The sequence below is a fragment of the Bemisia tabaci genome, chromosome 1 (assembly GCF_918797505.1).
Source record: "Bemisia tabaci chromosome 1, PGI_BMITA_v3".
Lineage (NCBI taxonomy): Eukaryota > Metazoa > Arthropoda > Insecta > Hemiptera > Aleyrodidae > Bemisia > Bemisia tabaci.
Window position 1 is genome coordinate 87757118 of NC_092793.1, and position 22588 is coordinate 87779705.

The window sequence follows — 22588 nt, forward strand, 5'->3', positions numbered from 1 at the left end:
GTGGAGGCCTAAAATACGGGAACCAATCAGAAATGGATTCAAATTGTCTTGACTCTCAGTATAAAGGGACTCTACCCGAAACGTACCCGATGCCGTGTGACGTCAAGAGGGTACGAAATGTGACCACCATTCTTTATCCGCCTTGGCAGCTCTCAATTAAAGGGACTCTACTCTCACGGCTTAATCACTCGATCGAGTGATGATGGAAATTCTAGATGATGAACGATAAAGCTTCAGCCTTGGCATCTTGGCTTGGGCCTTGGGCTAGAGTAGAGTACCTATATTGAGAGAGTATGGCCACTGGGGTTACCACCTTTGATTGGCTCAGCCATCTTAGGCTGAATGGAGCCTTTAGGACCCAAAAATGGCGGACGCCATATGTAATGCAAAATGACTCAAAATGTAGTTTTCTTTGCTTATCGTAACGAGAAATTTACTCAAATGCACTATTGCGACATCTTTACATATTTTTAAGGAAGTGTCTCAAAAATGTTTCACTTATAAGTGAAACTTTCAAGGTCAGAAATCTGGAACCTCAACAGTAGTTTACCTTCGATGTTTTGAATTGATAAACGCTGGTTACACGTGAAGCGGGAGTGTACTACGGGTGTTTTATTTCGGAGCGGTTATTATTTAGAAATATTTGTACACATTTCAGTATCAATTTTATATTTTCGTTTGTAGCATATCACTACAGCAGAAAAATAAAATTTTATCGAATATATTTTCTTTTTATCCATATCTGAGTAATGTTATTGTTTTTTGTTTTATACCTGGTCGACATAATGCAAAATATTCACCTCCCGTTCATAATTATCAGTTCAAAGCTGCAGTTGCACCTAATTCCCTCAACATATATTTGCGCCGTTTGTGTCAAAACGGCACAAACGGCGAGCAGGAATCGATATATCGAAAATTCCGCGCGCGGAACCTATTTGAAGCGGCGCGCCGACAAAAATAGTTTTGACACAAACGGCGCAAATATATCGAAAACCGGCGCGGAATCCGGAAATTCAGAGATTTTCATCGAAAACGGGTTTTTCCTTTCCGCGCGCCAAAAAAAAATTCCGCGCGCCGGAAAAATATTCCGCGCGCTAGAGTCCCTTTATACCCAGAGTTAAGACAACTCACTTATGGTTCGGCTGAAAGTGGCCTAAAAAAAAATCCAATTCTGATTGGTTCTCGCTCATGGAGGCCGAAACGAGTGCACCAAGATGGCGGTACCTCGAATGTGAACAAGAATAATGAAAATATCACCTATTAGTGGTTTATCAAGAGTAAATTGTCATTTCCATCGGTCCAAAATGAAAAGAGATAAAGAAATTACTCACAAACCAATCTCATTTTCTTTTTAATTGATCAATTTGTTGATGTTGTTGTTTTTGTGTGACAGACATCGCAGGATTCCTGATCCTTACCCCTCAATATCGTTCGTTTGGGTGCACTCGTTTCGGCCTCCATGGCCAGCCAAGGCCGGCTGCCAGTCAGCTGATAATCGAGTTGTCTTAACTCTGGGTATAAAGGGACTCTACCGCGCGCCAGAAAAAATTCCGCGCGCGCAAGAAAAGGGTTTTGAGTTTGACACTTTTGACACTAACGGCGCTCCATAGTGGCCATACCCTCTGTACTCTATGCAATATAGGTACTCTATCTATGGATCTATTGTACTCTATGCATCTGCATCAAACAAATTGTAGCTACGATACGATTACGACTAGCTTTATTATTCTATGGATACGAGCTACGTATTAAAGGGACCTGCTTTTGTAGCCAATATTTTTACTTTGTTGGTAATATTTAGTGCGACGATATCTGGCTCATAATGTTTGGGATATTTGGGGCCGCATCTCCATTTGATGCTGATGTCGGTAAGGTCATCACTAAGTCACTTTTCTTCCTTGATACTCATCCTCTTTCAACTCCAGTGCTCGTATTAATTTTTAGTACTAAAATGGTATTTCTTATGTCCAAATTAACTCATTTCATTTGCATATTTTCCTGTGTCAATCACTCCTTGTACGTTCATCATAACAACTTCCTGATTGATAATTTCAAAGCTCGAGGTTTTAACAACACATGCAGAGTACTTTCTTCCTGAGTTGGGAAAAAATTATTCGGGAATTATTTAGTCAATCAGCAACATCCGATGAATCGTCGCGCGGAAGAATATTTTGGGGGTTAATCTATCTTATTAGGTAGGGAATTCTAAGGACCGAGCGTCTCATTAGAGTTGCTGCACCAATTTCTGCAATTGCTGAATTATTCGTGCCCAACTCTGCTTGCTGCGCAACCCTATTCTTCTTTACTGTGAAGAAGAACAATACCTATATGGAATACAGTGTTTTAGTTCCTCCTTTTATTTTATTCTCCAAATAAGGAAAATCAGCAGATGTCTTAACGATTTTTGGGCAATTCTGTGAGAGCAGAAGTGAAATCACGGATAGAATTTCATAGCGGTGATGAATGTGCTTGTCTCATCAAGCGAAAGCATTAGGAGGATCTAAATTACCTTCATATCTACCCCCTAGACAGGTGTTATCATGCCACCAGGAACGTAGCTGATGACAGTTTTTTCCCCCAACATCTTTAAAGAAGTATGCAGAATGTATTACTCAATGGGCTTGTCGCAAGGTGTGAGGATTTTCGAAGAGATAACTGATTCTAATGGCAAAGGAGGGGTATCGATAAGGGCCTTTTTTGGCCAAGGCGGATAAAGAATGGTGGTCGCATTTCGTACCCTCTGGACGTCACACGGTATCGGGTACATGGGCTGGCCGAGGCCGGGGGGGCCGACTCAACCTCGGATTGCACGGCAAAACCCGTACCCTCCTGACGTCACAATGCTTCAAGATGGCAGCCAAAATCGAAATGCGACCACCATTCTTTATCCGCCTTGTTTTTTGGCCCCCTCCTAGAATCTGGAAATTCATGCGGGTTTTCCAAGTTGACTCAATGCAGTTTACGGAAATAATCATGATTCAGCCTATAGGCCACTGGACACGTGTTAAACGGTTGCCTTAATATAGGTCTGCAGGCGTATTTTAGCGAAAATTCGTGTTTTTCTATCACACTGAGGCTTTTTTTGACACCGAGCGCATCGTCTAACTCAAACGAGCTTTTGATATGTTATCAAGGAGGCTTTAGGACACATTTTAAGCCTGGTTTGGTTTTAGTTAAATGATGCGCTCATAGTTAAACAATTTTTTACAAAAATCGACGTTTAAGGGACATCCTCAAAAATCTTAGGGAATTACGTCGTTAGGATTTTTTTTGGCTAAAATTAAAGAAAATCTTCTTGTAAGGGGTTAACAATAAGGCTTGATAACTGCCCTCGATAATGTATGTAGCGTGCATACAGTTGGAGAGACGTGTCCCTTATGATTTTTTCGGATGACCCTTAAACGTCGACTTTTGAAAAAGTTTTTTTTAATTATGACTCAAACTGTATGCACGCTACGTATATTATCGAGGGCAGTTATCAAGCCTTGTTAGACTCTTACAAGGAGATTTCCATCAATTGTGTCCAAAATAAAATTGAATTTTCCATACAAACAGCTGTGAAGATAACGGATTTTGGAGTAGTGGAGGCATATTTTCACTAAATGCATATCATCAACTTAAATTTGGAAATTTATACTAGTTTTCCAAGTTGACTCAATGTAGTTTACGGAAATAATCATGATTTAGCCCATAGGCTCCTGGATACGTGTTAAACGGTTGCCTAAACATGGGTCTGCAGGCGTATTTTAGCGAAAATTCGTGTTTTTCTATCACACTGAGGCTTTTTTGACATCGAGCGCATCGTCTAACTAAAACGAGCTTTTGATATGTTATCAAGGAGGCTTTAGGACACATTTTAAGCCTAGTTTGGTTTTAGTTAAATGATGCGCTCATAGTTAAAAAAAACTTTTTCTAAAGTTGACGTTTAAGGGACATCCGCAAAAATCTAAGGGAATTACGTCGTTAGGGTTGTTTTTGGCTAAAATTAAAGAAAATCTTCTTGTAAGGGGTTAACAATAAGGCTTGATAACTGCCCTCGATAATATATGTAGCGTGCATACAGTTGGAGAGACGTGTCCCTTATGATTTTTTTGGAAGACCCTTAAATGTCGACTTTTGAAAAAAAATGTTTTAACTATGAGCGCATCATCTAACTAAAACCAAACTAGGCTTAAAATGTGTCCTAAAGCCTCCTTGATAACATATCAAAAGCTCGTTTTAGTTAGACGATGCGCTCGGTGTCAAAAAAGCCTCAGTTTGATAGAAAAACACGAATTTTCGCTAAAATACGCTTGCAGACCCATGTTTAGGCAACCGTTTAACACGTATCCAGGAGCCTATGGGCTAAATCATGATTATTTCCGTAAACTACATTGAGTCAACTTGGAAAACTAGTTTAAATTTCCAAAAAGTTGATGTTATGCGTTTAGTGAAAATATGCCTCCACTACTCCAAAATCCGTTATCTTCACAGCTGTTTGTATGGAAAATTCAATTTTATTTTGGACACAATTGAAGGAAATCTCCTTATAAGAGTCCAACAAGGCTTGATAACTGCCCTCGACAATATACGTAGCGTGCATACAGTTTGAGAGACGTGTTTCCCTAAGATTTTTGAGGATGTCCCTTAAACATCGATTTTTGTAAAAAATGTTTTTTTAACTATGAGCGCATCATTTAACTAAAACCAAACCAGGCTTAAAATGTGTCCTAAAGCCTCCTTAATAACGTATCAAAAGCTTGTTTTAGTTAGCCGATGCGCTCGGTGTCCAAAAAGCCTCGGAGTGGAAGAAAAACTCGAATTTTCGCTAAAATACGCCTGCAGTCCTATGTTTAGGCAACCGTTTAACACGTGTCCAGTGGCCTATGGGCTAAATCATGATTATTTCCGTAAACTGCACTGAGTCACCTTGGAAAACCCGCATAAATTTCCAGATTCTAGGAGGGGGCCAAAAAAGGCCCTTATCGTTACCCCTCCTTTACTGAAAAAAAACGATGGCTCCTCTAAAAAAGCTTAAAATGACCTCTCAAACTCAAAAAAACTATTTTTGGAACCGGCCCATTCGAAACGATCACTTTTGTAACAGATCCGGTACCCTTGTTACGTCACATCGCATGACAAACCCGGTATTTTCACTCACTATTACACTCATACTCATACTCATGCTACACTCAATTCCTTACATCACTTACAATTTATTTTCCCACAAGGAATTGGCAGCCGCTTTTCAAATGCAAATATTGAGTCAGTCGATGATTTTTTTTAACAAAATGGAATTCAAAAATGGATTCCTTGGACGTTTAAATGTTTAAAACCTTTATTAGGTAAACAAAAGATCCATCCATCCAGATGATCCATTAAAGAGGGGAACAGCGGTCCCCTCCATAATTTCCCATTGGTCAAAAATTGACGCAGATTCTCCGGAAAAAGATGGTTTCTTAGGTGGGGTCGATTACCTGGGAAATCATCTTTTCCCGGAGAATCTGCGTCAATTTTTGACTAAAGGGAAGCTATGGAGGGGGCCCTCGTCCCCCTTTCTAAGGGATCATTTTTGGGCGTAAAGTGGTCCGATATTGGATTCTTCTCTTCACATGAAAGAGCCGTATGCAAAAACGACATTTTTCGCCCCCCCCCCCACTAAAATTTATTCAAACTTCGTTTATCAGTTACTAATACAGGAGCGCTTCTTTCCCCAAATTTTCAGACCCCCAAAAAATTTTGGGTGGGGGCGCTAGGGGGGGGGGGGTGGAAGTCAAAACCTGTGAACCTCGATATCTTTCGAACGAAACAAGATATTGAGGCCCGGTTTGGACGAAAAATCGTCTAAAATTGCATACTTTAAGATTCTAAAGGTCAAAATCCCAAGATTAAATTTTTAACTTAACTTATGTGCTTTTTTTCAGTTTTTGAGAGAAAACAATTTCTTTTAAACACACTAAACTGAAAATGCACAATTTTTGTATTTGAACCAAAACCAGTTTTTTAAATTGCTCGTCTTTTTCCGCATCCAACGAGTGGTCGTATAAGCTGGGGAACCGAACGGTTCCGGAGTTATGATCGATTGAAGTTTCCGCTCAACGCGCGCCGACCGATTTTCGCGCGCCAAAAAGTCGGATTTGACTGTTATTAAATCAGATTGAATGTTCAAACTGAGCAAAATGCATTATTAGGGACTCTTGAGGGTCGCTGAGTTCAGAAATTACAGATACTTCCAAAAAATTCACGTTTTTAAAATTACAGCTCCGTAGCGCTATTTTAGAGGCCCACTGAGCGCCGACCGGCCGCTCAGTGGTCCTGTACGGAGCTGTAATTTTAAAAACGTGAATTTTTTGGAAGTATCTGTAATTTCTGAACTCACCGACCCTCAAGAGTCCCTAATAATGCATTTTGCTCAGTATGAACATTCAATCTGATTTAATAACAGTCAAATCCGACTTTTTTGCGCGCGAAAATCGGTCGGCGCGCGTTGAGCGGAAACTTCAATCGATCATAACTCCGGAACCGTTCGCACAGTGGGAAAAACAGCCGATCTAGCGCCGAAAAAGTCGGAAAATCGACATCAATGAAAATGGCCAAAATTGGTATGTATGTGTTCCTGGGGATCTACTGATCAAGAATCAGTCATGTTTTACTTCATACGGTCGATTTTATCAATGATAATCATTAGAAACGCACCGTATAGCGCAGTGCTGGTGGAGGACCGCCTCTGAGAGTTTATATTCAGTAGCCTCGTGTGTATGTTGAAGTGCGTCATGTAGTTACTTTTGATTTTTTTTTACAATAACTGACCTTTTCAAGAGTAAGGATACCATTTTTGTTTCTTATATACACTGTTGGGATCTACAGCAATTTTTTAAAGTTAGCCTCCGAAGGAGTCACAAATTCAAACTTCTAAAGACTGCATCTTCCAAGATTTACACAGATTCATGGAGATATTTACATCTACGAACTCGTCACACTATTAAGATTACAAAAATCCTTGGTTGAAACCAGCCTTCATGAGCCTTTCAGAGAAATTCGATGAAATCTAAGTCTGGACATGTGCTCAGAATGAATGTGAACCGTTGGGTTTGGCGTCAGATCACAGAATCGCATGGGGAGAATGCGTGCGCAGTGCGCTGCGCGCGCAACTCAGGCAACGAGTGCTTATAAACAACTGTTTCAGCCCAGTCAGCTGAGCTAAAACGATAGCCTAGTTGGTAGAATCTCGGGTTCCAATTTTGAAGGTTGTGAGTTCGATCCTGCCCGGAGGAGACAATTTATTAATTAACTCCGTGCATATTTTCAGTTTTACTTGACACTTGCTGCACCAAAAAAAATGGTTTTACTTCACATTAAGTCTTGAGGAGAAAAACATTAGATGCATTGAGCGAAAGGAATTAATTGCCAACATTTCCGAATAATGACAATACTTCACTTTACCTTTATGAAAATAATGTGTATTGGTAAAATGACAATATGGATTTCTACTATTACATTTCCTATTTTAGAACACTTCATGATAAATTAAAGGTTCGGAACTTAATTGTTATCTTGACCGGAATGAGAAAAAAAATTAGGAAACGTGATTATCTGTTGATTGGTAATAGCTGTTCCACCATGCAACGGTTTTTTTTAGGAAATTTAAAATTTCAAGTGTGATTTTTCTCCTCATTTGCTCTTAATATTGAATACATGCCATTTACCTACTATGTCAATCTTATCTATATTCACATCTTTTACGATGCGGATTAAATTCATTCTTACTCATAACTTCACCTTGAAACACTAACACATAGGCACACAAACTTTTCCAAAAAAAGGTGGGAAATAAGTTACTTGCACAGGATAATGAAAAAAGTAACCGACAATAGCATGAACGACGAGAAATATTTTATTTTACTCTACTGGCTGATCAAATATACCACAAACCAAAACAGTCTCAAGGAAAGTAAATTATAGCTGATCCCATGACTAAATTTGGCTCAATAACTCTTGAATTTACAAAAAATCGGCGCATTATGTTATTATTAGTGTATGATTAGATATATAAGACCGATCAAGTGTGAAACATCAATGGGAAAGTAGACGCCCCGCGCGTCAAGACTTTTTCGGCGCTAGATCGCCTGTTTTTCCCACTGTGGTTCGGTTCCCCAGCTTATACGACCACTCGTTCGATGCGGAAAAAGACGAGCAATTTAAAAAACTGGTTTTGGTTCAAATACAAAATTGTGCTTTTTCAGTCTAGTGTGTTTAAAAGAAATTGTTTTCCTCAAAAACTGAAAAAAAGCACATAAGTTAAGTTAAAAATTTAATCTTGGGATTTTGAACTTTAGAATCTTAAAGTATGCAATTTTAGACGATTTTTCGTCCAAACCGGGCTTCAATATCTTGTTCCGTTCGAAAGATATCGAGGTTCACAGGTTTTGACTTCCACCCCCCCCCCCCCCCTAGCGCCCCCCCACCCAAAATTTTTTGGGGGTCTGAAAATTTGGGGAAAGAACCGCTCCTGTATTAGTAACTGATAAACGAAGTTTGAATAATAATAGTTTATAAGCACTCGTTGCCTGAGTTGCGCGCGCAGCGCACTGCGCACGCATTCTCCCCATGCGATTCTGTGATCTGACGCCAAACCCAACGGTTCACATTCATTCTGAGCACATGTCCAGACTTAGATTTCATCGAATTTCTCTGAAAGGCTCATGAAGGCTGGTTTCAACCAAGGATTTTTGTAATCTTAATAGTGTGACGAGTTCGTAGATGTAAATATCTCCATGAATCTGTGTAAATCTTGGAAGATGCAGTCTTTAGAAGTTTGAATTTGTGACTCCTTCGGAGGCTAACTTTAAAAAATTGCTGTAGATCCCAACAGTGTATATAAGAAACAAAAATGGTATCCTTACTCTTGAAAAGGTCAGTTATTGTAAAAAAAAATCAAAAGTAACTACATGACGCACTTCAACATACACACGAGGCTACTGAATATAAACTCTCAGAGGCGGTCCTCCACCAGCACTGCGCTATACGGTGCGTTTCTAATGATTATCATTGATAAAATCGACCGTATGAAGTAAAACATGACTGATTCTTGATCAGTAGATCCCCAGGAACACATACATACCAATTTTGGCCATTTTCATTGATGTCGATTTTCCGACTTTTTCGGCGCTAGATCGGCTGTTTTTCCCACTGTGCGAACGGTTCCGGAGTTATGATCGATTGAAGTTTCCGCTCAACGCGCGCCGACCGATTTTCGCGCGCAAAAAAGTCGGATTTGACTGTTATTAAATCAGATTGAATGTTCAAACTGAGCAAAATGCATTATTAGGGACTCTTGAGGGTCGGTGAGTTCAGAAATTACAGATACTTCCAAAAAATTCACGTTTTTAAAATTACAGCTCCGTACAGGACCACTGAGCGGCCGGTCGGCGCTCAGTGGGCCTCTAAAATAGCGCTACGGAGCTGTAATTTAAAAACATGAATTTTTTGGAAGTATCTGTAATTTCTGAACTCACCGACCCTCAAGAGTCCCTAATAATGCATTTTGCTCAGTATGAACATTCAATCTGATTTAATAACAGTCAAATCCGACTTTTTGGCGCGCGAAAATCGGTCGGCGCGCGTTGAGCGGAAACTTCAATCGATCATAACTCCGGAACCGTTCGGTTCCCCAGCTTATACGACCACTCGTTGGATGCGGAAAAAGACGAGCAATTTAAAAAACTGGTTTTGGTTCAAATACAAAATTGTGCTTTTTCAGTCTAGTGTGTTTAAAAGAAATTGTTTCTCTCAAAAACTGAAAAAAAGCACATAAGTTAAGTTAAAAATTTAATCTTGGGATTTTGAACTTTAGAATCTTAAAGTATGCAATTTTAGACGATTTTTCGTCCAAACCGGGCTTCAATATCTTGTTTCGTTCGAAAGATATCGAGGTTCACAGGTTTTGACTTCCACCCCCCCCCCCCTAGCGCCCCCCACCCAAAATTTTTTGGGGGTCTGAAAATTTGGGGAAAGAAGCGCTCCTGTATTAGTAACTGATAAACGAAGTTTGAATAAATTTTAGTGGGGGGGGGGGGGGGCGAAAAATGTCGTTTTTGCATACGGCTCTTTCATGTGAAGAGAAGAATCCAATATCGGACCACTTTACGCCCAAAAATGATCCTTACCTAAATAAAGGTTTTAAAGATTTAAACGTCCAAGGAATCCATTTTTGAATTCCATTTTGTTAAAAAAAATCATCGACTGACTCAATATTTGCATTTGAAAAGCGGCTGCCAATTCCTTGTGGGAAAATAAATTGTAAGTGATGTAAGGAATTGAGTGTAGTATGAGTATGAGTATGAGTGTAATAGTAAGTGAAAATACCGGGTTTGTCATGCGATGTGACGTAACAAGGGTACCGGATCTGTTACAAAAGTGATCGTTTCGAATGGGCCGGTTCCAAAAATAGTTTTTTTGAGTTTGAGAGGTCATTTTAAGCTTTTTTAGAGGAGCCATCGTTTTCTTTCATTAAAGGAGGGGGAAAATTTGGGGAAAGAAGCGCTCCAGTTTTAGTAACTGATAGACGAAGTTTGAATAAGTTTTAGTGGGGGGGGGGGGGGGCGAAAAATGTTTTTGCATACGGCTCTATTTTGTTCTCTTCAATTCTAATGGAATCGAATCGAAATTCGATCGAAAACCCCGACTTTTAGGATCCGGACCCCCCCCCCCCCTTTACCTCCCAAGGGGCACTGGGAAGGGGGGGTTCGAGATCATGTAATTCTGAATCCTTGGGGTCGATTCCCTATTCCACCCCGCAGTTTTCGACTTTGCTCGACCTAAATCAACCGAGAAAAAGGCCTGGTACGGGTGCTCTGGGATACCCTGTATTCGCAAGTTTTTAAGTGTATTAAGGTAACTGCAGAAATTTTGAAATGCTTGCGGAGAATAGTTAAAGTTTACGTGAACATCAAAGCACTGAATTACCTCAGTGCATTTACCTTCGGCCTGAAGTACCTAGCGTTATGATGTTACCTGCAGCATGCATACCTACTGTCGGGACCATAGCGGTAGGAAATTTTCCGGTTCGTAGTTGAAAAGTCATTCGGTTAATTTTTTTTTTTTCCTTTTTCTGGTGGGTTGCCCCATGCACTGCGACCTCTCGATCTATTGTGCCCAGTTGTTGGTTCCTGGTTAGTCCCAGAAGCCCTCCCCTTCAACAAGTTGCAGGAGAGTGCCCGCAACTAACTCAGGTGCTAGACAGTCATCCCAGGAGTTATCTCCTCGGATGTCCTGTCTTTTCTTTTCCAGAGCTTCACAGTCGAAGATGATATGCTCTGCAGTTTCCTCTTCTACCTCACACAGCCTACACTTTGGTTCATCCTTGAAGATACCCATCCTGTGCATGTGTTTCCGCAGGAAATTGTGTCCTGTCAGTAATCCCGACAGTATACCTAGCTGCTCCCTGCTACGATGCAGCAGGTTTGCAGTCATTTTCCTTGAGTAGCCTTCCAGCATTTGCTTGGAATGTCTCATGCCTTCGGCATTCTGCCACTCTTTGTTCGCCTCTTCCATCACCCAGTCCCTCACTGTTGTTCTGAATCCTTTTTTGGTCAGTCCAAACACTGGTTCTGGTCCGATGTAATTTTCCTCTGATGCCTCCTTAGCTAAGCGGTCAGCAGTTTCGTTCCCCCTCACACCTGTGTGCCCACGAACCCACACCAATGTGACGTGGTTGTCGTTGGCCAGTCTTGTGAGCCTCTGTATGCCCTCCATGGTCAATTTTGAATTGACCTTGAAGTTTGATACCGCTTTTAGAGTTGCTTGGCTGTCCGAGAAAAAGGTGATCCTTTTGTCTCTCCAGCCTTTGTCTATAGCGTTATTCGCTGCCATCATTATGGCGTATAGCTCCGCCTGGTTCACCGTGGTGCTCCTGCCGAGACTCGCCTTCAGTTTGCAGTTTTTGTTTCCGTACACCGCTGTTCCTGTCTTATCTCCTGACTTAGATCCGTCAGTAAAGTAGCTAACTTCCGAGGCAGCCAGGGCATCGTCTACCATTTTCTGGTTCCCCTCGCCTTCGCTGATGCGGAGCCTGTATGGAATGTCGAAGTTGTACGTTGTTTTCATTTGATCAGAGACCATGTGTAAAGCCGGAGGGAAGCTTAGACTCTCACAGAGTGACTGGTGTCTTGGCCGCAGTTTGCCATCTAAGCTGTTGGTTTTCAGCCTAAAGGCTCCTGCTACTGCCTCCCCCTTCACTGCTAGGTGCAGGATTGGCAGGCCTAGCATCACCTCCATTGCCGCTGTTGGAGTTGTTTTCACTGCTCCTGTCGTGTACAAGCATGCCAGTCTTTGCAGCGAGTCCAGCTTATTCCGAGCTCCCTTTTGCTCCGTTTTTTCCCACCATATGCATGCTGCATATGTTATGATGGGTCTTACTATCGACGTATAGACCCATTTGGTTATCGCCGGTTTCAGCCCCCACCTCTTGCCAACCGACCTTCTGGCCAAATTCATGGCCCTTTTTGCTCGGTTTATGATGTGCTCTAGGTGCTGGTTCCAGTTCATTCTTTTATCTAGGTAGACACCTAGATATTTGACTGTGTCAGCCACCTTAATTTCACTTCCAAAAATGCTTGGAGCTTGGATGTTACCTAGGTTGTATTTCCTTGTGAATGGGACCAATGTCGTCTTCGTAGGATTCACCCTGAGGTTCTTATCTCTGCACCACTCCTCCACGATCCTGAGAGCTCCGCTCATTAGGTCTGAGAGGTCGTTGCAGTGTTTTCCTCTTATCAGTACATTCGGTTAATAGTCAAGGAGAAATACGAAAAAAAGGGGGTTAACCCGGAACAAATTGCTTAACAAACTTTTCCTATGTAAACGTCATCAGTAGGTCCTCCTGAACATCATACCAAAAGTTTACTCCGGTCCGACCCCGGAACACCCCCCCAAAATGCCTAAATTTCAAAATGGCGGCCATAATAAGGCCTCTAGGATTTCGGTTTTTAAAAATGCGCATATAGTGTCATGTGAGGTATCAATCCCTATGTAATTTTGGTCGTAAAATTCAGATATGAGGTCCAAAAAACCGGCGCTCCGCTTCGCTCCGCGCCGGTTTTTTGGGGGGGCTTCGCCCCCCCAAGCCCCCCCGGGACGCGCGCTTCGCGCGCGCTTTTTAGTTTGAGTGTCCATTCCAGTTGTTCTGTCTTCTTAAGCGACCCGCGCGTCCACCGCGGGAAGAGTGTATTTTCCGAAGGGGGGGGGGGGGATCAATCTGTAAGGGAATGAATTAAGAATTGAAACAGAAGTTGAGTTGTGAGCAGGTGAGCACGTTGTGAGCAAGAAGTTGCGTACCTTGTCGCGAGAGTGCGCGGCGAGCGGGAATCCCACTACTGCGCTGATTGACCAGAGGCGAGAGTTGCGGACGGACGATGTACGAGAAATTGCCTACGTGGAGGCGGTCCGGCAGCAACATACCCACCGGCAGTCACCAGAAAGCAATAGCACAAAATAGTAGTTGCGTACGTTGCCAGCGAACGCGCTGCGAAAGGTTGTGACGGTTAAATGGTGAGATTTTGTTCAAGAACAGATCATTTAACCTGACCCACTGTGCGACGAAAAATTTGTCCAGAATCTTCCTTCCCCTGACCCACTGTGCGACGAAAAGTTTGTCCAAAAACTTCTCTCCCCTGACCCACTGTGCGACGATCAGCTTGTCCAAAAACTTTCTCCCCCGACCCACTGTGCGGCCCTGCTCCGGCCGGCTCCCCTCATGCCGCGCACCCCTCGCCTAAAACTTTCAAAGCTCGCCATTTTTAAACGGCTCGGCCGATTTAGCTCAAATTCAATACCAAACCAGTCCTAGGGGAGAACTACCACCCGTAAAAATTTCAGCTCAAAATATTCATTTTCGCTCGAGTTATCGAATGGACAAGATTTGACCTCCCCCCTTTTTTGAGCCCCACCCCTCAAAATGTTTTGCCTCAAATTTCAATTTTTTTCGCAGAATAGTAGTTCTAATGAGTCTACAAAATGCAAAAAAATTGGTCAAAATATCTTTCAACGTAAGAAAGATATAACTACTCAAAAATCGAAAAATCTTCAAAAGGCGGAAATACATACATACATACATACATATATATATACATACATATATATACATACATATATATACATACATATATATATACACATGAATTTGAATGGCATATATTTTCGTGATCTACGACCCGTGATCGGTGCTCTTCACAATGTCTCAGGTCTGGATTCGACATCATGGGAGAATGCAATAGTGTATTTCCTTCGGAAAATACACTAAAAAGTCCCCCGGTCAAAGGGGGTGCCCCAAATCCAAGATGGCGGCCAATTTTGAAAGGCAGGAGGTTGAATTTTTAAAATGCGTATATAGGTTCATGTGAGGTATCATTCCTATGTAATTTTGGTCGTAGATTTCATTTATGGAGTCGTAAATGCCCTCCAGTCAAAGGGGGTGCTCCAAATTTCAAGGTGGCAACTAAATTTGAAAGGCAGGAGGGTGGATTTTTGAAATGTTTACGTGACATGGCAGGTGAGGTATCATTTATTATGTAATTTTGATCGTAGATTTCATTTATGAAGTCATGAGAGCCCCCCTGTCAAAGAGGGTGCCCCAAATCCACGATGGCGGCCAAATTTGAAAGCAGGAAGGTGAGCCAAAAAAACAACAATCACATTAGAAGGCAGGTTGGCTATCAAATTCTACGTATTTTTAGTCAAGGAGTCTGAATGAAATTTGAAAAATTAATTTTACACAAAAATGAGGCGTGACATGCATGATGGTGACCATCATGACTGTCCAGGGTATGAAAAGATGTGAACAGGAGCACCTAAGAGTTATTTTTGTTAACCTTGAAGCACATACATTCCCAATGAAGATAAGGATATTAAACGTGACCTACAAACTCTAGTCAATATGGGCGAAAATCTGAATCAGCACAGTCATTCAGCAGTAATTCTTAGTCTGAGACAGGATTGTCAGGATCTTCTTCCTGGGGTGTCGCCGCGTTTATGAAGTCTTCTTCATTTATACGTAAGTCTGTGCAGCATAAGTTAATTTTCTGAAATTTTCACTTTCATACCGCATGGTGTACCACACCTTTTTTTTTTTACCATTATACCGAATAATCTCACGCAGCGATTTCGGACTGGAGGCAAGTTGCTTGTAATAGGAGGAATTTCGTCGACATTTTTATCAAAGCATTCCCATTGACGAGGATTTAGATCGGCTCGTTCTATCCAGCTTTCTCTGTTCGTTTAAAGCTTTGCTTAGGTTTCAAGAACCTTTCAGCATTTTTGCATAGGTAAAGATCTGGTATAAGCGTACCGAATATAGTTATGCTTTTCCGATTCTGTGCATGTGAGAGGTTAAATCGCAGCAAAAGCCAAAACGGATGAAACAGAAGCTGCTTACATAAACTTAGATCGATTCTGTGACGGATTCAAGGGATGTTGTGAGCAATCGTCTTGGACTTTCCGCAATTAATATCACATCTTAAGTGCAAAGAAAAATTGATGTTCTCGGATCTATTTTTTTTTAAAAAAAAACGGATAGGTTCGAATCGTTTCCGTTCACAATAATTGTGTCAGTTTTCTTATGTACAAGGTGCACCACCCTCTTTGACGATATCAAAAGCTGTATCTCATTTCACATGCACGACCTTACAACCGGTGGATTCGAGGCGTGTGCCGATGATTTGGATAAGTTTACTTTTAGTGACTGAATTTGTCAAAATTTACCTCTTTTTTACCAACAAAAGATAGATTTGGTGAGAAATTGACTGAAGGCGCGTATCTGAATTTTTGGCTTCTTTTAAGCCGAGTGGAGTCTTTAATAAATGGTCCATTTCCTTGTCACCCGTCAAATACTGCCGTGGCTTCAGATTACTAAGAAAAAAGAATTTGGCGTAGAACTGTACGATGATTTGAATTTATGAATCCAAATAATATCGGTTTGACCTCTTTTCCATGGTCCTCGGTGGAGTGAAGACCAACCATCTAAAACGTACTGAACTTCTACCGCATAATCCCAGTATTCATTGCAGGTATTTCAGATTTTTCATCCTCTGTGTCTAAGGCATCTGAACTTGAGTCTGAGTTATTGTGCACTAATCAGCGAGACACCTTTCCTACCATTAATGATTTCTCGACTATAATGGTCACCATCATGCATGTCACGCCTCATTTTTGTGAAAAATTAATTTCTCAAATTTCATTCAGACTCCTTGACTAAAAATACGTAGAATTTGATAGCCAACCTGCCTTCTAACGTGATTGTTGTTTTTTTGGCTCACCTTCCTGCTTTCAAATTTGGCCGCCATCGTGGATTTGGGGCACCCTCTTTGACAGGGGGGCTCTCATGACTTCATAAATGAAATCTACGATCAAAATTACATATTAAATGATACCTCACCTGCCATGTCACGTAAACATTTCTAGAATCCACCCTCCTGCCTTTCAAATTTAGTTGCCACCTTGAAATTTGGAGCACCCCCTTTGACTGGAGGGCATTTACGACTCCATAAATGAAATCTACGACCAAAATTACATAGGGAATGATACCTCACATGAACCTATATGCGCATTTTAAAAATTCAGCCTCCTGCCTTTCAAAATTGGCCGCCATCTTGGATTTGGGGCACTCCCTTTGATCGTATTTCTCCCTGACTATAAGGCACCTAAGCGGTAGTTAGTTTTCCGGTTAGAGGTTAAAAAGTCATCCGGTAAAGGCACCTTAGCAGTAGGAAGTTTTCCGGTTAGCGGTTAAAAAGTCATCCGGTAAAGGCACCTTAGTGAAACTCAGAAGATCTTGTAGTCAGGGTACTTTACCGCTAATGCTGTTTTATTCGACGGCACTGTACCGCCAAATAACGTTTTATTCGACGGTACTGCACCGCCGAATAACCACTTCGTTAAAATTAATAGGATAATAAAAACGTGAACTTATCCTTAAATTGTACACCTTTTTAGAAAATTTTCGTCCAAACCGCGACTGTATATCTCAATTTTAATGTCACCTACGGAATTGTCACGTTTTCTACTCGCCAACGCTGTAGCTTGAGAGGAAATTTGTTTGTAATATTGCCATCGCTGGATAAAGGAACAACACGTTCAACTCGGGGCAAAATCCATGAGGGGGGCAAAATCGCTGTTTTTGGATAACCCCCTTTTGAAAAGTGAAAAAAGCTAGCTCCAGCGTACAGATGAAGAACAATAATGAACCGAGGATAAGGCCTTGCAGTACATGCCGATCAATAGCTAATTTCTCACTTAAGTATTCATGTCTTACTCTTGGCGTTTTACCCTTTAGGTGACCTTTAAAAAGTTCAAGGACTGTCCCCATAATACCTGAATACTTCAATTTCAAAATCAGTTTTTTATGACAAACCAAATCTAAGGCTGAAAGAAAACTGAAAGTAGAAACTTCAGTTTAATACAGATCTCAAAAAAGCACACTCAGTTTGTTTAATGTCATCCTCTCCGTCGTCTCTAGGTATCAGGAATGGCAGCTTGCACATTATTTTGGCCTAAGCAAATCTAGGGTTACCGTTGTAACTGATTTCTATCAATAATTGTATTCCCTTCTGTGTCTTTGGAGAAGCAAAAAACTGAACTAGCGACACTTGAACGAGACTGAGAGGGGGGGGGGGGGGGGGTGGAGCTCAGTCAAAATGGTGGAAAAGCGGGAAACCGAGGGACCACCTACAAAAATGAAGGAAATGAGAGAGGGGGGCTGACATGGGGGATGCACCACACGCGTTATGGGCTTTTTGGAGCTTCCTCAGACTGTGTGAGAGATGAGCATCTAATGGCGCGTGAAATCCATCATCAGAAGCTCTCTAAAGGGGTGCATTTATTGATACTTACAAAATCAAAGATGACAAACTGAACTTAACTACGAATACAAAAAATGGCTGGCGGGGCTAATGCTAACTAAAGGGCTGAGTGGAGGGTGACAAATAAGGGGGGTGGGAGCCGGAAGCCGAACTCCCTTCCAAAAATTTAACCTTGCAAGGATGGTGGATAGACAATATTCCGTGCCATTCCTAGCTCGGAGTGTGCAAGCACAAACCGGTGTCGGAGGACTTGGCAAGGAGAAGGGTCTATGGAAGGAAGCAAGGTGAAAATCTTACAGGGACTTGGCCCGTCCGCGCTCATACGTCGCAGGAGCAGAACCAAGTCGAACTATACGAGGAGCTGTGTCAGAGACTCGGAGGCTGCTGGCTTCGGCCGCGGACCCCATCAAAGACAAAACACGAAAAACTGTAGAGGAACGCGAACCGAATGACCAGACAGCGATATCTATTGGTGAAGCATGGATACAAATTGTGGGAGAGAGAGCATGGAGGAGGGCAAATGTGCGGTGGGGTAAGGGGAGGCAAGTGAATCATGAATACGGAGCGGGCCTGGCCCCGAGATCCGAGGGGCCATGGGGAGTGGAAGGGGGCACTGAACGGGGCGTGAGTGCCGAAAATCAGGAGACTCAGAAAGGAGGGAAAAGGGGGAATTCTCTCTTTAACAGCACTTCTGTTCTTAGTACCATGAAGTCACTCATATTATGTTTTTTTCTCCTTTTTTTTTTCTTCTCTTTTGATCTTAGTAGACGTTATGAATTTTAGCATATTACTCAAACTGTAGATAGTGAATCATTCTTGTAATCGTTGCAGAAATCCATTGAATTTTCAATTTGTTTCTTGTTACAGAGAAAGTGACGGATGAAAAGCAAACATCTGAAGACTGGGCAGCTATCATGAACTTTTGCGATAAAGTAGGTGATTCTGAGCAAAATGCAAGAGATAGTCTCCGGTCAATATTGAAGAGATTAAATCATGAAGATCCTCACGTTCAGTTACTGGCCATTACTGTATGTATCAGTTATTTCAATTTCCATTTTTAGTCTAGGAACATTTTTAATGACTCGCAGGTTTTAATTTGAGTGCAAGAGCTTTCATTGGAACTGCTGTGTTTTAACATTTTGGTGTTTTTTTGGTAAACTGTTCTATGAAATTGCTCAAAATGTTCAAATCATTCTTATTTTTTAAAGTAGGCAATTGAAGTTCCCAAGGAATCTTCTTCAGTGATACTGCTTATTTAGTTTTTCTGGAAAGCTGTAATAAAATAAGCAGACCTTCTCCAGGGTTGCTATGTCTAACACATGTTTTGCAACTTTAAACATTGAAATGAAACCACACCCAACCAAACTTCCTGTATTCTATTCATAGAGTACAATAGAGTCGCAATGTACTGGAGCGCAGATGAAGTCTTTTTTTGAGACTGTTTTGTCCAGGACTTCAGAGACTAGTGTGCGGCGATTAGCGGTACTGTATCCGCGGGGTCCGAGCTCCGGGGTCCGCTCAGAAAATACAGGTATAAAATTTATCTCATTAAAATCGGGAGTTCCGTACATTTTTTAATTTGTTATGATACTGGTCAATATAATTTGCCAAAATTCGCAAAAATAATAATTGATTTAAAATAATAAATCCCAAAAACCACTTACAGTCCGCGATTCTCTCATAAGCCGCCGTGTTACAAAATGCCGTCGGGTTCACACTTGGTTCACACTTTCCGGCGAACAAGGGGCTTGAAATGGCCCGTGCATGGATTGACTTCATTGGCGCTCCAGTACACTGCGACTCTATTGTACTCTATGATTCTATTATGGAGAGAGTCATGCTGAAAATACTAATGAAGATCACAAAGCGAATTAAGAAGTCACTCTTTGAGTAGTATCAAATGATAGAAAACATATTTAATCGCCCATAAGATTTTAATTAGATCTTCATAATATATTAAACGATAATCAGTGTAACAATGAAAAATACGTAATGGAAAAAAAAAATAACCCTTTTTTATAAAAATAAAAAAAGGATGACTTACATACGTCGTTTTATAGAAACTGTCTCTTTTGAATCGTTTTAAAAAATTAAGTGCTGGTTCAAACTCTCTCATTTAATATTCCTAGTCCAAAATATTGGTCCAAAAGCAAAAATTGACTAGCCTAATTTTTGAAAAAGGTTAGCAAATTCATAACTCTCCGAACTATCAAAATCGATCCATATAACAGGTAAGTTTATTTATTTTATTTATTTATATAAATTGGTACATGAGCCAATAGCACATGGCTGTTATACAGGTCATACATACAATGAGAACAATGAGAAATAGAAAGCAATTAAGGTGATGCCTACAGGTTGAGGAATTCCTCTTCAGTATAAGGGGCTTTTGCAGCTGAAAGGCTCCCAAGTGAGTTTAGGAATGCAGTAATGTTTTTTAGTTTGAACAACTCCTTAACATTGCTTGGTAGTGTGTTGAAAAGTTGCGTTGCAGCAATTTTGGTATTATTTCTTGACTTTTTTAGATGGTGTTTAGGGACTTCAATAAAAACATGCCTACTGTTGCAAGTGTGGGGAGGGGTTAAGTTCTCTGGCTTTATCATGTTGTTGAAAATAGCGAATTTTAGACATTCGTAGATATACAATGCGGGCAGAGTTAGAATTTAGTGCCTCTTGAAGATTTCCCTAACTGAATGGTCATAAGGCAGATTGAAGATAATTCTGATGAAATTTTTCTGCTCAATGAAAAGCTTGGCAGCTGATTGGCTCCTCCCCCATAACACTAAGCCATATCTTAGATGGGACACAATGTTGGCATAATATTATGTTACCAAGCAATTTGAAGGGACTATTTTAGATAGACTTCTGATTGCATAGGCATGGCTGTGTATTTCATTATTTACAAAGGCTATATATGATATGATCCTTCCAGTCAAGAATTTGATCCAGTATTATGCCTAAGAACTTGGCCGTCTCGTTGGTTTGTATTTCTAGATGATCATTGATAGAAATAATTTTACTACAGGGCGAGTTGGTTTGCTTTGAGGAAAAGAACAGTTCGTTGGTCCTAGAATGATTTAAGATTAGACCGTTTGTGGAAAACTAATCTGAGCTGCTGTTGTGTCATCAGCAAATAGGCAAAGAAAGTCGATACAACCAGGTAAATTGTTGATATAAACTATAAAGAGCAAAGAGAAAAAGATTGAGCCTTGTGGTAGACGTATTAGAATGTTGGTAAATACTGAAAATATTAAACCATCAGGGGATTCTACCTTAATGGTCTGCTTCCTGTTATTGAGGTAAGAAGTTATTAATTTTAGGACATTACTATTGAAGCCTTAGTGCTTTAATTCGGCAATTAACAATTTGTGATCAACCTGATCGAAAGCCTTGAACAGGTCAAAATGAAGGCTTATTACTGGTGATTTTTCTGCCATAGCTTCTTATACAAAATCAATGAGCTTCGCCACTTCTTTAACTGTCGAGTGTTCCTTTCTAAATCCAAACTGATCATTGTTTAACAACATATTTCTCTCAATATAAGCTACAATCTGTTTACACAATAATTTTTAAAGACTTTTGATAGTGTTAATAGGATCGACTTAGGCCTGTAATGTGTGATCATTGTTTTGCTGCCGTTCTTGTGTATTGGTGTTACACTTGCGATTTTGAGGAAGTCAGGAAATATAGCCTGCTGCATACAATTGTTTAGAAGTTTCAGTAATGTTTGTCCCAAAATGTGGAAGAAGTCTTTGAAGATATTGGTTGGAAAGTCCCTGTGAGTATCTGATTTACATGGCTTAAGGTTATGTACAATTGCATGAAGTTCCTTCAAAGTCGTTGGTACAAAAGTGAATGTGTCATGAAGGGGTTCATGGTGACGAGAGAGGTATTGTAAGGCTATCTCTCTGTTAATTGAATTGGATAAAGGAGGAGTTGCGTTTTGGGCCTTTTCCGGCCCCACCTGGATTTTGCTAAATGTTTCATATTTTCAAAGTACTAGTTTTAGGTAGACTCTGTGCCAAATATTAGACCGAACGGAGCCCATGCAAGGGCGCAGCAGCGCCTCAAACCCAAAATCCTGGAATCGAAAAACAATTATTTTCGTCGACTTTTTCGACTGTTATCACTCTTCCAGCACATGATTTTTATGTATTTTTTTGCGTACTTTTCGTTTCTGGCCTTTTTAAAGGCCTCCGATAAATTTTAAGGGGCCTTATGGCCCATTGTTGCCATTTTTGGCCCATTTTTAGGGGTTTTTTTCCATTTAACACATTCAAAACTCAACTTAATCCAAAAACTGTGTACATTTTTGAAAAGTACATAAAAAAATGAATAAAAAATGTTCAGTAAAATTTTTTCCTATGTTGCCAAATTTCCGAGAAAATTGGTCCCAAAGTGTCGAAAACTGCAAAAAATCGATAAATCGCCGCGTCTAAGGTTCAAGAAAGTGGAGTACATTTTTCATACTGTACCAGATAACAGCTCTTATCCATCCATACAACATACTAAAATATCATAGTTGTACCTGGATTCCCACGATGTGAAAATTGACCGAGATGCCGATTTTAGCGGCCTTTTTATACTTGAAGGCAGCTCTTTTGAATGTTTTTCGACCTTAGTCACCCTCTATGGGTGTGTACTATATGTATTTTTCTACGTACTTTTCATATCTGGCCATAAAAATGGCTTCCTGTGAGTTTTAAAAGGCCTAACGGTCCATTGTTGCCAATTTTCACCAATTTTTAGGGGTTTTT

The 22588-nt window shown here is 40.7% G+C and overlaps 1 protein-coding gene across 3 annotated transcripts in view; it reads left to right on the forward strand.

Moving 5' to 3' along the window:
- The first annotated feature begins 1639 nt into the window (after positions 1–1639).
- Positions 1640–22588, forward strand: part of Stam (signal transducing adaptor molecule) — a 74015-nt gene continuing 53066 nt past the window's right edge. Inside the window, exons 1-2 of one of the 3 annotated variants that reach the window (XM_072306392.1) lie at positions 1640–1868; positions 18699–18859. In XM_072306392.1, the coding sequence (XP_072162493.1) occupies positions 1823–1868; positions 18699–18859 (207 nt within the window). In that variant the 5' untranslated portion in view covers positions 1640–1822. The remainder of the gene's footprint in view (positions 1869–18698; positions 18860–22588) is intronic. The other 2 variants (XM_072306391.1, XM_019051532.2) reach the window with 2 other exon arrangements.